General features: G+C 36.4%; 1 protein-coding gene across 12 annotated transcripts in view; it reads right to left on the bottom strand.

Annotated features, from left to right (window-relative positions):
- The window catches only part of BLTP1 (bridge-like lipid transfer protein family member 1), a 113,431-nt gene that overhangs the window by 84,231 nt on the left and 13,912 nt on the right, over nt 1-15,288 (bottom strand). For all 12 annotated transcript variants that reach the window (XM_086747535.1, XM_086747523.1, XM_086747525.1 and 9 more), the window contains 8 exons: nt 14,930-15,008; nt 14,219-14,283; nt 8,947-9,133; nt 8,283-8,364; nt 7,462-7,655; nt 3,705-3,784; nt 2,299-2,449; nt 513-669 (listed from right to left, as the gene is read on the bottom strand). In XM_086747535.1, coding sequence (XP_086603661.1) covers nt 513-669; nt 2,299-2,449; nt 3,705-3,784; nt 7,462-7,655; nt 8,283-8,364; nt 8,947-9,133; nt 14,219-14,283; nt 14,930-15,008 — 995 coding nt within the window. The remainder of the gene's footprint in view (nt 1-512; nt 670-2,298; nt 2,450-3,704; nt 3,785-7,461; nt 7,656-8,282; nt 8,365-8,946; nt 9,134-14,218; nt 14,284-14,929; nt 15,009-15,288) is intronic.

The raw sequence follows: 15,288 nt of genomic DNA, 5'->3' as shown, positions 1-15,288 counted from the left end.
AGGCGTACAATGAAGTCACGCTATATCCCATTTCTAAGAGCAGCAACAAGGGAAAGAGAAATCCAAATCCTTACACATACTCATCTTTTGTTCCCCCCATTACCATCTCGCCAGTAATACCAGAAATTAATCCGATATCAGAAGAAATTGTCTTTTCATCATAGTGAGCTTCATCGTAATGGAAGATTACACAGGAAGTGTCCAGATCATGAATTCCCAACAGTGTAGGAGCTGGCATGGCTTAAAATGTAGATTTAAGGCTTAAAAGAAACTTAAAATAAGCCAACAAATATTAATGCCTCTCAGCCAAAATTTCTCTTTGAAGGCTTTGCTCATAATTATGGAAGATTAAATTAAAAATTGCCTAGCTTTTAAAACCATAGTTCTCTAATAAACACCTGAGACAAGTAAAAATACGCAAAACCAAAAAGCACAGTGTAATCATAGTAGACATGTGAATCACAGTGACATAGTAGACATAGTTGTTTTCTAGGTAAGTTTTCATTATTTACCCTGTTTTTGGTAAAAAGCAAATCAATGGTGGCATCTGCAATAATATTCATCCGCAGCTCAAAAGCAAGAATCTGTCTCGGTTTCCCAGGCTGAGCGATTTCTGAGACTTTCATAACTTGGTAGTCTGGTGGGAAGAAAAACTTCCACAAGCAATCCCTAGTGGAGGGGGAAAAAAAGAAAAAAAAAAAAAAGAGGGGAAAAAAAAAAAAAAAGAGTTGTTTTTATTCACCAAATATATATATTTACACATATTCAATATTTATGCATCTGTTTGGTTCACTTCATTATTTTCCAGTTAGTTTCTAGATAACCAGTGGATGTGATAACAAAGAACGTTTGTTTAAAGTGTTCCTCATGTTCCACCTCATTACTGAAATCTCCAAAAGTTTCAATGAAAATAAGTGACTTTTGGATAAAAGCCATTAATGGACAGATCATAAATTACTTAGAACAAAAATATTTTAATTCAGATGGCAAACAAGATATGTTTTTCTTCTTATTCCTAATCTTTGGTTTACAAATCTGCTACAAAACCAGCAGCAAGTAATCTGTTTATGCTTTGGTTTGTGCGTAAATAATTCATGTAACGCCCACAAATATACAAAATATAAGATTTTAGGACCTCAGAATGGGAGCAAAACTAAGCCTACCTTTCTGCAGATTTATATCTGAACATGCAACCAGATGAAAGGAAAGCCATAGCGATGATGAACTTACATAGCTTACGTAGACTTATTTGTCTTGCATAGGGCTCAAGGGGGTGGAAGACACATTTGTAGCAGCCCTTATATTAATTGAGAGTACAAAGTCCACAGAACTCCTACAGATCTGTGCTTCCAAAACATTCAGGTACTTTCCAAAATTCTATCTTCTATCCATGGCACAATGCGAAAGCGTTTCAGGTATGGATTTATGAACTCTACGCACTCTGCATAGGCACTAAATTGCCTTCTGTCTAGCCAGTTAAAATTATAAAAAGCATACCATCATAGAGCAAGCTTTCTTGGTAGTATCAAAAATATCATTAATGATTCACCGACTTCATGTTACTAGTAAAGAACTGTTCTGGAAATTGGTATTTTCTCTTAAATTCCCTACAACATTGTCGTATCTAATGACTACTCTCTGGTCTGCCACCCTCAAACTCTTAAGAGACAGTTAATCATTAACAGTTTCACAGCAGAATTAATGGAGGCCAAGAGAAGCATCAATCTGTAATTAATAGGGGAAAAGAGGGAAAGCACCAATTATGTCACTTTTCCTTAATAGTCCTCTAGTCTCTAAACAAACTTATTGCCTCCACCAGAAATACTCATGCGCAAAACATCAAAGGGTAAGTGAAGAATAGTAATATTTTGTCACTAAAATATCTAGATAATAAATACTTTGGAGACTGCATCAAATGGTTGATTCTCCTAAGCAGGGATAAATTATTCCCCCTTCATTATTTTCATAGCCAGGTTTGTACCTCCCTAAAATTTTCTCATCAATATTCCCATCCATGAGCTAATAGGGGTTTGACAAGACTAAAGGTAATCATTTAAAAAGGTTAAACCCTTAGGTATGTAACACTTGATAAATAGTAAAAATACTTTGTTCATAAAGAAATAGGAACATAATTTATTAACTTAATAATAAAAATTCACTGAGTGATCCTAATTTTGGAAGGCAAACAAGACAAAGAACAATGAAGTCTGAGCAATCGCACACTGGAAACTTTAGAATGTTTTCTCAGGAATAATAGATATTCAAGATTAAAACTAAAGATGTAAATCAGGGTAATACCTCTGCCTATCAGCCCAAGGCCCATAGTTGAAGTCTGTTCCTTTTCCACAAACAATGTCCAGACCCCAACACGGTGGCAGATCCTGTAATTTGCTGTCTTCGTTGTTTGCTTCTCCGTCATTGCTTTCCTCTGTCTCCTCTGGTACAAGACCTATATTACATAATGTAATAAATAGATTATTAAAGGAAGCTGCTTCAAATTAGCAGGAAAAATGTTTGCTAAGCACAAGACAATTAAAGTGTCCTGATGTGAGATTTATTTGAGACCACGACAGTACGTAAACATCAAGCCACAATTCAATGCAGACTCCCAGTGGAAGGGCAAGAATATGACCAAAAATCCTTGGGATTTTCTGAAGTGTTGCTCACTGATGTCAGTAAAATGCTGAGATACACGACAGTTTTAAGTATGCTTTTTACCAATACAGGCTTTCATAAATCCACATTCAGTACTGAATCCTACTTACAAATCAAGTCTTGAAACAAAGAAGATTAAGTTAAAATCATTTCTACAGACAATGCAAGCAAATAAAAAAGGAGACTTACTACAGTAGACCCAGAGCTACTTGTAAAAATTCAAGCAGCCATTCAGCAACGACCCAAAATTGCCACCTATCCTACACCAGTGTACACCATTATTGAACGTGTTACCTTTCTTCAAGATTCAGGCAATAATTTAAGTGGACTCAAAGCAAAAGCTTCTGCAAACCAGAAAAACTCCAGCAAAATAAAGTGATAATATAATGCACCAGATTTAAAGTGAAAAAGACAGACACTGCAATATTCAGAAATCGATGCATCAAATAAACTTCCCCAAAACCCCAGTAGGTATTGACCATAAATTGTCCCCACTCCTGAAGTACTTTTGGAAATCTACATCATTTAAGTTTACGACTTAAAATATAACTTATTTCAAGAATAAATATCAAGATTAATTGCTTCCATGTTGCATATAGACTTGCAGAAGGCACTGCTGCCAGCATATCTAGATGTATATAAAACTGCTCACTGATAAAAATGTTAGTTCTACATGTATAGTTACATCATCTATGGAATTCCCCAGGCCTCTTACAAGAAACGGTCTAGAAGATTACAATAAGCATTAAAAAATTTCATTCCCTTCTAAATATGAAACACGTGAACTCTTTCCTATCTGCTTCAGTGGAAATTTTTTTCATTTGCAGAAAAAAAAAACCCAAAACTTAAAAAAAAGCCTACTTATGAACACTTTTATTTGCTCCAAAACATTACACTAACTCTTTCAGCATGGAGTTTTTTCAGCTTTTTTAAAAAAAATAAATAAATAAAAATAAAAAGAAGAAATTGTCTAGCAAGTCCAGGCAATTAAATAAACAAATAGCCTTCAAATCTCTTAAAATTTTATCTTTGAATTTAATGGAAGGTACCTGGTTCATCCATGTAGTAGTAGATATCGACATCATTAGACTGCATTACAACAAAACCTTCACCCATCAGCCTCGGTGGTCTGTAACGGAAAAGAGTGCAAAGATAAAGATTAAAAAGCAATGCACTGAGATTAATCTGTATGAATTCAAGTTATTTTAAATGCAACAGATTAAGCATAATGGAAGAGACTATGTAGGTCAGGTAGCACATACTTAACCATGGAATCATCAATAAAACTGCTATCTGTATCAAGCAAGCCAACAGTGGAGACATGGCATGCACGATTCTTGACCAAGAAGATTTTGTGGGCAGGACTCGAGTTTGATGCGATCCCAGGACACCATTCCCCATGTGTCTGTACTGGTTTTGCCAGCAGCCTGACTGCAAGAGCCACAGGCTACCTTACCTACCAGGCACTGGTCTTGTCACAGTACCAGAAGGGTGGACAGAATAGACTGAAGTGCCTGGTCCACACCATAGTCTGTCCAAATGCAGCTGTTCGTAAGCTAAATTTGAAGCGCAGGTTGTAAGTTCAGTTCCTCTATTTCCCTCCATATCGCGCTGTGATTCCTGGTAAATCTGCTACCTCAGACTAAATGGGCTCCTGAAAATAAATAGTGTGAATATTCAAGCCTGTCTGGTCTCAAGTCTCCTACCAAAACAGCAGCTATCATATCGCTAGGCTATGTCTACCCTGATTTGCAAAAAAAGACCTTCTTATTAGGTTATTATTATTATTACATAAAGTAACTTAAAATTAGTTAACTGAAGCATGAAGATATCAGGTTCCTCTCCACAACCAACTACCAAAGTTTTACTTTCAACGTTTCTTTCCATCAAGAGTTCCTTTCTCCTTGTCCTATATCGCTCCTTCATCTGCTAATTGTTTTTTTTTACTAAAATAGCACTCTAAACCAAAGGGACAAGACACCTTCAGTAATTAGATCATCAGTTAAAAAAAAAAAAAAAAAAGAAAAAAAAAGGTTATTCTTCCTTAGTAACATTTCCCTCAATATAAAAGGATGCAGGTGACAAAGCTAATACATGAAACACTTCTCCTAACACTATTATATTGGTATATTACAATCCCTTTCTTACAGTGTAACCACATATTAATTTACATAATATTACATTTTATAGTAATAATTATATTATAATGTGAAAATTCTATTTTTACTGCAAAGATGTTTTTGCCACTTTTCAGTCACTTTGATAAGTTGTCACCTCCTAACAATAAAAAGAAAATTTCAGTGACAGAAATACACAGTCTAAGAGCGTGACCTGTTAGAAGCACACTGCCCATTTTACCACGGCTCAAATGCAGGAAAGCTTGGAAAACACAGGAGACAGCAGATGCGGATCCCATGTACTGCCAGAAGTTCTTCAAAAGCAACAGAGAGGAACCTTAAAATCAATTTTGCTTTCACAGTAATGACAACAGTGTAAGATGAAACACTTCCTATTCACTCCCATTTTTCCAATTATTTCTTTTTTCTCCACAAACCTGAACTGGCCTCCCCAGTGAGAGGCAAATAGATCAAAATGTGAAAAAACAATTCTTTAATTGTTCAGGAATAGAAGTGGGAAGGAACGCATTTAGAGACATATAAATAGTAGTTCCGGGGAAGAGCTCAGCGTATTCTGCCCGCACTCCTCGATAGGCACAGGCAGGTCAGCAAGACTGGAAAGCGCAGGGCGGCACCCCAGCATGAGCCAGTTACTTCAGCCTCTCGAGGTATTTCCCATGAACGGCATTCCCCTCTCTGACATTACCGTAAGCTGTTAACACATAGGGCAGATTTAACAATTGTTTACTGCTGCCTTCCTAATAACATTTACCTATACTGACTTAGAATAATTAATAACTTTGGTTTTATCTAAAACACTATCTTAAACAGAATTACAAAGAGTTTTTGAGCTAAGTCTTCTTCAAGATGGACAATTTGACTTTACTCCATGGCCTAACAGAAACTGGCATTTAGCTGTAGGAAAGAGAGCAATAGCTACAGGAAGCTTTAGGAGTTGATAGAACAGCCAAATCCTCCTGTCAAACACCCACTGTCGTGTCATCCTCAACACCTCCACTTTCTGGAGGAAAGCTATGAGCTCCTCCATTTAGTGGAAGTGGAGGAGAAGAAAAAAAAAAAACAAACCAAAACCCATGTGGTAGCTAAACGTCCTCCTCAGTCCAGACTTAGTCACTGCTCTCCAAACCTGCTCTGTTTTGATCTACTTTTCCTAGCCCTTTTTTTTTTTCCTTGGGTTTTGGAGGATTTATTTGCAAGAAGTGATGGAGGTGTTGAGGTGTCTGCTTGTAATAAAACATGACAGTTTTCTAGGTGGGTTTTTGATGTTTGTATTGATTAGTCAGCCTGTTACAAATTTCATCAGGTCACTCAGCTGTTTTTTATACATGCATTGCCTGCAGGAATTTCTGAAAGTTAAAACACTCAGCTTAACTTTTAAGCCAAAGAAGCATAAAAGGGTAGGCTCTAAAGATTCAAACATTCCCAGTTTCCAGTGAACTGGATCAATTGTTGAATCAACCCAGTAAATTAGGGCACCTGTTTTCTGCACCATCCTTCAGCCATCAGGAGCTGTAGGGATGGTAACAGCATAAAAAGAAAATACTTAGCGGAAGCAGGACAGAAAGCTAATACTTTGAGTATCTTAATCCTATTTTGTTTTAACCTTGTTTGTTTTCAATATTAATTGGACAAATTTCCTTTGCCGTCATGTTGGAAAAGTAAGATTCTGTACACATCCACACAATGTTATTTGAAAACACATAAAGGCGTATTACAGACGGCAGTATTTGACTAATATAAACCCAATTAAGGTACAGTCAAACGATGTACAGCTTATTTCCAAACATCATAATTCATTCTCTAGATACTGTTGGTTTAAAATAGGTATAATCATTTTACATGAACTCATACAGACAATCATCCAAGGACAGTATACATTATTTATTTTTTGTTGAGCAAATAATGCCTGTGAAAGACTTTGAAATCTAGCAGTTTTGTCCAAATTACCTGTTGAATATATAACATTGTAAGCATTAAATAAGATAACGCAGGAAATTCTGGCTATGATGTTCATACCATATCAGTCAAGAATGTTAGGATAGTATGCACTTAAATGTCTTGCTGGTTAAAGCGCAATAAAATGAGAATCCTAGTGTCGAATCATTTCATGCAAGCACCCTTGCTTTTGTTTGACTTATTATCATTCCGTTTGTTAAAGCCACATAATCCCGCTTACACAGAATACAGAGGTAAAAGGATCAGCAACCTGTCTTCAAAAAAATAACGTGATTTCTACTACAGCAAGTATTGTGAAGCTTTGGCTCATTTTATAAAAAATATTTTCCAAACCATATGCGAATCAGCTCCACAGAAGTCAACACTTCAAACTTTGCATTCATCCTAGAAATTTTGTGCTATCAAAGCTTGCATACAGCTATAGTACCTGAGTGAAGGAAAATAAAAGTTGAATGCAGGATATTAAATCATAGAGCAGAATACACCACAACAAAAAAAAAAAAAAATCACAAACCTACAATGAGACAGAAGAACAGTACTTTTCTCCATAAATAAAATAGTTTCAAAGAGACAACATTTAAAACCTTCAGAATGGTTAATATCTCAGCTGTCTAAACACACTAAGAAAAATGAAGTCACAGAAACACAACCAACATCATGTTCTTAAAAAAAAGAATAAAATAATACGGAAACAAAAGAACCCCAAACTTACTCATCATTTTGAAGACCAACGTATCTTGGGCTTGGAACCAGCATGACTCTAACATTTTCCAATTTTCCTTTCACGATGTGCATAAACTGATCAAGGTGGCTTGAAGGTGGTTTTGTGGTATATGTCAAAAAAGCATCATCAAAGTTAATACAAAGTGTTTGTGGCTGATAATGGTTCCCAAATGCCAAGCGACCCTAAATGAAAAAGAAAACCCAATTACTCATTATACACTGAGATATATATATATATTTTTTATTATTATTATTTTTTTAACCTATATTAATGCTGCAAGACTGGACAAAAATCCTGGCCATAATCTGTACGTATCTAAAAATACTACCTTGTACATTAAACTTTCAATATTCTGTCTCCTATCACTTCAGTAACAGTTTTCCTGTTTTTCTGTGAGGTAACATCAACTTTTAAGGAACACATCCAAATACGCCTACTAAAAAATGCAGGGAAGAAAAGAAAAAAAGGAGGGAAAAAAAAACACTTCCCAAAAATCCAACACACCACACATTGTACAACATGCAATGTTGAGCTTAATTACTTGGTGATATTCTTGAAACCATTACAAGTCTAAGACACAAGTATTTCCCAAAACAGAGAACGTAACCAACAGGTCAACCAGAGAACATCAGCACCAGCACTGTTTATGACCGCGTTAGGGGAATGCTGGCGGTGTCATTTTAAAAAACTTTTTAGAAGCATGAAAAAGAACAAAAACTCAAAAAGAATGTGTAAGCAAAGTGAATGATAAGCCTGATTTTTAAGCATATACTGCTAAATATGTTCATTACCAGGGTCTTTTCACTTACCGTGCTCACATTGACCTTAATTACTGGAATAAGCGATCTCCATGAAGAAGAAGGGTCTTGAGATTCTGTTTTTACTTTAACACTATGGGGAAAAAATGGGGTTTATTATTTTGTCTTTCCTGCAGAAGAACTGCTTATAGACTCGCATCATGTTTTCTGGGGTACTCCAGAAAGAGGAATAAAATAAGAAAAGGTTTGTGTAGTTATACACAAACACACACCCTTAAAAAGACAGCTTGTGAAAGCAGCCCGAGTTTAAAGCTCAAAAACCATTAAATCCTCCCAACACATCCTCACATTTTGTCTATTCAATGTCTCGAGAAGCTATTACTTCTACTGAGCAATACCATTATTATTCTAGAAGCATAATCCTCTTCAGCATATGCTCCCTTTCCACAGTGTGCTTCAAATAGATTTTTCAACCTGTCTCTGATCATTAAACAAGGAGTGTTTGGTTTGTTTGGTTGTGTTTTTTAATTATTATGGTAAGAAGTCTGAGGAAAGGAAAAAGATTTAGACTGTCGGGCTTGTCAATGCAATTTCTCTCTCAGCTGTGCTTCAATCATTCAGCCTCTGGAGCATATGTTAACAAAACATTACCCAATTAGTTCAGCACTTTGCAGAACAAAGCTTCAACAAAAGAGCAAAATTAATAATAATTTACCTTTCGAGATTGGTATGTGTTCTCTGCCTCCCGTTTACTTGTGCTTTTTCATCATCTTTCTTTGCTGGAATTATTGTGGGATCCAAGCCAAAGAGTTCTTGAAGTTGTCCATAAAGCTCAGAACGGTTGTATACATGAAATTCAAAGTCATTCACCATAATATATAGTCGTGTCTCTGCCTTTGGATCTAAACAAATAGTAGAAAAAGCGTTTCTAATTCTATCTCAACATTCCTTTGCAATATTTACAGTTTTTCAAGTATGCACATTTTGCAAAAACCAATCTAGACAGTAGTGAACAGCTGCGGAATACATATTAAAAAGCAGTAAAAATCCCCACAAAATAATTACGCCATTCCAAGCAAATCAGTAAAACTTGACAATTAGACAGTTGCACACAAAATATAAAACCTGAAAGGCATTTCACCCTTAGGTCACAATCCAAAAATAAACCCAGGCAGGCGCTGCACAAAATGGTAAATTAGGTAAATTCCATCTCATATACAAAAACGAACAAACAAAAATCCCTCCTGATGCACAGCACAGAAGCCTCAGTGCCAACTTCTGCTTTGTCGCACAGATATCAGCACTTGAGATCAATTCAATCTCAAAAACCAAAGGTTTTTTCCAGCCAAGCTCTGTGGTGCAGCAGGCCTGAACTGGGAAAAAAAAAAAACCCTTTCTTTTACAGAGAAATAGAAAACATTAATACGCAGAACTAACAAGAAGCATGCTCATTTTGCACAATCGGTCAACATTCTAACAAATTTAAAATTTTAACCGTAATATCGGCTTGACTCTCTGATACTTCAAAAATAGTTTAACATCCGCTGATTGCATACAGAGCTGTCTGTGACACACTTTGACATACTTTTGCCTTCCATAGTATGACCTAATTATGTAGTTAATGTGAGGAAAGAGCTCGCACAATTTCCCCCTAATTACCCAGTTGAAAGAGCATCTGTTACACGTTCACTCAGGAGACCTGAGCTGCTCCAAAACCTCATCTGGCCTTTCTAAGTCAAATAGACTTTAGGAAGCTGAACTATCAACGGTTATTACCACAGTCCCCAGCCTGTAACTCAGGGGGTACAAACTGAAGGCAACATTTCTCGCAGACACTAAAAATTAAGAAGTCGGCACGTACACTGCTGCTGGTGTGGTCAGGGTCAAGAGAAGGAATGTAGCTGTCCAAGAGCCAAAGTTGAGAGACACCTGTGTTATTAAATGCACACTCTTTGCCAGCAAACTCATCTGTATCCAACGTTACACATCTATATAACACATTCTCCCAACAACAGCAACCCACCTTTTACCCCTCACACTTGAATTACCAGAAATTTCCATATCATTTTTAAAAAAGTAAATGTATAATAAGTCCCCAGAAAGCACTGACATCACAGTTTTCTTACACAGGAGACAGAAAAAAGTTAATGAGCCAGTTTCAGTTTCTTCCTTTTTTCATAAAAGCGCTATCAAATCTGTTTGTTGGCAATATTAACTTGCATCAATAAGATACAGGCAAAGGATGACACGGGTAAAGATTGGGATACACAATTATTCACCTGGGAGATCTCAGCATCATCAAGAACACAAATAAATGTAATTTTTCAATTCCTGGAGGCAAGCATTAGACTTCATTAACTAAATGAAATCATATGTAGCAATTCATGTCTTTAAAGGGGATTTAAAGAGACAACTATCTCTTTTTCCTAATAACAAAAATAAGATCTGACCTCCACAAAACAAGCACATCGGAATATCATATAGTTCAATGATTCAAAGCAGCATGTATTTAGGTCATGTAAAGGTAACTAGCAGTTTGATAGCAAAATACTGAAGTTTTATCAATGTTTGTTGGAATCAAGGTGACTACTGTAGCCAAGGTTTTGACATTTGCCTCCCACAGAGTTTAATCAAGACTTATTTATTATTTATTCAAATCTTTCCATCACACCTACCCAAATGATTCAGCATAAATATACTCACTAAATAAAACCTAACAGGAACATGAAACAAGTCACTCTTGACAATAAGAAGTAGAGGAATTGGTTCTCAAAACTGTAGTCCCCCTTCAAAAGCTGCCTCACAAACTATACTACATGGTTTTACAATATGAAAATTGATAATCTGTTGTGGCACCTAAGCCAAGACATCTGGGTGTGCCCTGTTCACAACATAATTCCCCAACTCTTGTTCCTAAACCACTTTCGTTTCTCAAGTATGTGCAAAACTTACTCTCAAGTGCCAGTATGATTTAAGCTAACGCTCAAGACAGGAAGACAATCCATGTACTTGACTTTTTCTATGAAGTTCTTTCAACACTGGTATGACACATCTAGTGCAAACATAGTGCTGTGATGAAAAACAGATTGCACTTGCTAGGTCAAACTGAGGAACTTAAAAAAAAAAAAAAAAACAAAAAACAAAACAAAATAAAAAAACAAACCAGCAGGAAATGCAACTTCACTACAGGTTATCAATAATCATTATTCAAACTTTTTGTGGTTCAAACTTTCTCCAAGGCAAGGAACCGTGATAAAATCTTTATGAGAAGCACCCTTAAATTACAGTGTAACTCAAGTTTTACAACAACATTTACTTCAGATTCCAGAGGGCAGGTAGACTGTGCATCAATTTTGATAGGTTAGTTCGCACCTTCTCAGAAGGATGGTAACAAAATAATTCTCTTAGCATTGGAATAAACATGGAAAAAAAAAAAAAAAAACAGAATGCAAAGCAGTTTCATTTTTCCTTTTCCTGCCAAAGGCTTAATAGTCGTGCCTTCTAGCATCCATTACTGTAACCTACCCTTTGATCACAAACACATACCGACTACCAGAAGTTCAATAGGAAGAGTACACCATAAAGCATTTTGCAAAGCACATACACCAGAGTGTAGGAAACCGTTCTCTGAGTTGGGCCTCTTTTTCTCTAATACCCTTCACTCTTTTCTGACAAAGCTCAGATCGTGCTTCTCACTCAGTTTCGATTTCTTTGTGTATCCTCACAAGATCTGCAAAGTCAGTGGATCTCTGTGGGTCAGCAGCGACTGGCAGGCACTGCCACATTCGTCAGCTTATCAGGAAAAAGGCTGAGAAGCCATGTGATTAGAAAGCAGTTATCAGGGAAAAATATTCCCACTAATACGCAAACATATTTCATGGGCATATGGAACAGTACTGGATTTTTCCTACTGACAGGAGTGGCAACCCGGAAGGTGAAGTTAGATCATAGACTGAATACGTAATTCCTAGCATTAAAAACAATTTTAATTTGGCAAAACTTCTTCAACATGTCAGGTACTCCTCATCACTCAATCTTTTTAAAAGGTCACTTATTCTGCTTCCAGGGAGAACTTCACAACTTGTATAACTGGGTTGGATGAATACTGAAGCTCTTTTTCTGGTTCTAAAAGCTCTGAATATACGAACGAATTTCTAGTTGTTCTCCTCCTACACGACCAGTGTGGAATATGTCAGTCTGCACTACCTTCAGCACATTCCTTCAGGAAACAGAGGCACCTTGAAGCTTCATGAGCATTTGAACAGATAAAGATAGCTTTTAGGAAATTTAAGGTGTCCCCATGCTGAAGTTCAGCTCCTTGCATACAACTGTAATAGCACTTAACATTGATAATCCTACCACCGAAAACTGGATTATCGAGTACAGCCCTCTACCAAAGAGGTGATGTCAAGGAGACCTGAAATGACCTGAAAGGGATTTCCCTTATTTTGTCTCCAAGTATTCGAGATCCTCCACTAGCCTTCTCTTTGTGAACAAAAGAAGAATAATCTATAATAGCCTAAAAATCATTGAAGATTTTATTTTTTCCTTTAAGGTTAAGGTTCTTCTGCTAAATAATCAAAATGTAAAGTGAGTAAGGTTATTTTTCCTAGGAAAAAGAGTAAATATTTAAGAGAGTATTTTATTCACGTTACTTCATTGTCAGATCTATACAACTCTGACCTCCTTGGTTACTTGGATTATTTGTCCTCTAATTAAGCAGAATTAAATGCCAGCAGAAATGGTTAAAGCCTTGCAATACTGCCAAGCAAAAATATCACCATAAAATACAGGCATAACTGTCTTTAATGCATTAAGTTAAATTCATTTTTTCATTCTGTGAGCCACTGGAGAAATACGTTTTAACTAGCAGATGAAGAAAATTCTATGAAAACCTGTTGGATAATAACCTGTGGTCGGAAAAATCTAATTAAGACTAGCTTCCACTTTTTGAATTAGTCTTCTTACGGCATAAAGAACACATACCATTCTATGATTCTATGAATTAGGTCCTATCACCTTAGAGGTTTAGTAATGCCTAGATAAAAAAAAGTGAGCAACTGTTCCTAATTCATATTGTTATTATTGAACAGTGTCTCCTATTTACCTGCATAACATGTATGCAGTGCTCCTACCGCTGTTGAGTGGTACTGACAACGCCGCAGCTGTACAAGCTCACTGACAAGTCTAAGAGGTTTCACAGAGGCCACTTCCAAAGGGAAGATTGGGAAAAAAAAGCACCCTCCAAAGTTCAATGACCCCCTCCGTTAGTGCCCTCCTGAACTGCAGACAGTTGCCTCCTTGAATTAGCAACGGAGCTGTGATGCTTCAAAAGTCAAAAGAGGCAGGGCCTGACACTCATTCAACAGATTCTAATCCTATAAATGACTAAGTACACACCACAAGGCTACTTGTGTTTTCTCAGTGTTTTCTGCAGATACAATTAATCTCTTGGATCTGGTGTTAATCGTCCTTCTTCAGTCAGAGATAAGGAAGAAACATGAATGAATTTTTCACATTTCTCCATTGTGATGACCACAGATGTCATCAAGACACAGGGTTATCAAATACTAAAGAATACCTCCTACCGTAACGCTTTTGCTAAAATACTGACAGCACAACACTAAAACTGGAAAACTGAAATCACTTCCAGAGCATAAGAAGTCTCTATTTATCATAGTTATAAACTTCAACACAGGGTCAATTATGCTTAGACTACAGCTAATAAAGACTGCTATTAAGGTTAATGGTTTGTCTTAAAAAGGGTTCAAGTCCCCCATAACGAATCCCGCATTTCTTTCATCCTGTTATTCTAATCCGCTAACACAGATCAACCAGTTAAAAGAACCCTACCCTCCGATGATTCAACATACTTCAGGCACATAGTAACAAATCAATTACACACATTCAACTGTGCAAAGCAAGTATTTTTCTGTAGGCTACCTGTAAACTTGATTTAAACTTTGAAATCTTTTTGAGAAACCTACCATGCTGTTTCTGCTTAGGGTTGTACATCTTCCACCAGCGAAATATGATGAACCCATCTTGAATTCTAAATCAAATAAATTAGACAAAACAGAAGTTAAAGAGTGGTAATCCAAAATGCTACGTGCAGCTGTGTGACATGTCGCCTTATGCAGTGCAGAGATCTGCAGTTCCAGCAGTACACAAGCAATATTAAAGCACAAAGCATACAGTACAATATTACACTACTACTGCATTAGTTTAAACTTGTATAAAATCCCACATCCATTGCCTTCTCAAGGCTTTCAAAATTTAACAATAAGAATCAAAATTACAAACTATTTACTAGTGTGCGGTTCACGAAACAAATTATTCTCAATTCCAGTAAATAAATGCAAACTACTTGGCTAAAATGAATCTTCCAGACTTAAGAGCAGGAGCACGAAGGAGTGAAAGCCATCAATGAAAAATACTTCTCCTTCTAACTCTAAAGTGTTTTCTTTTACAAATATTAAGGACAACTGGAATCTTACCCAGTATTCACTTTCAATTGAAAATGCTCAAATGAGCTAACACCACAAGTATCTCACAATGTCTAAATACTACTATCGAAAGTCAGTTCATTTTTAAGATTTATAAATATATTTATTGCTCGTTTGTAAATCATTTAGACATATACATCTACTGCATTTGAAATCACTATTTAGAAGAATGACTCTCTTGGAAATCTGTACCTGATAGACATGTCTTCTGTGATGAAATAGATCTCACGAACCATGACTTTTCCAGACAGCACAGAGAATGAAAAGGAACCTAGTGCGAGAGAAAGTGTTTACCAGACATTAGCCTAACGCTGTTGATGCTTTCTTTTCTGAGCAGGAAAAATAGAGTATTCAATTATCTGAAACGTGTTTACTGGGTATCTTGAGTTTTCCCTTGAAAATACACTGACTTTCAGAGAAGGGAAGTCAGAGATTCAGAACATGCAAGACAAAGTACACAACTCTAAAAGGTGCTGGGTTTGGCACCACCCAAGAATACAACCAACCCCCTGAGACGTACTAGTCACTCAGGAACATTTAGGTGCCTTGCA

This window comes from Chlamydotis macqueenii, chromosome 4 (genome assembly GCF_036417535.1).
Source record: "Chlamydotis macqueenii isolate bChlMac1 chromosome 4, bChlMac1.mat, whole genome shotgun sequence".
Taxonomy (NCBI): Eukaryota; Metazoa; Chordata; class Aves; order Otidiformes; family Otididae; genus Chlamydotis; species Chlamydotis macqueenii.
Note: the sequence above shows the minus strand (reverse complement) of the source record. Positions and strands in the feature narration are given on the sequence as shown.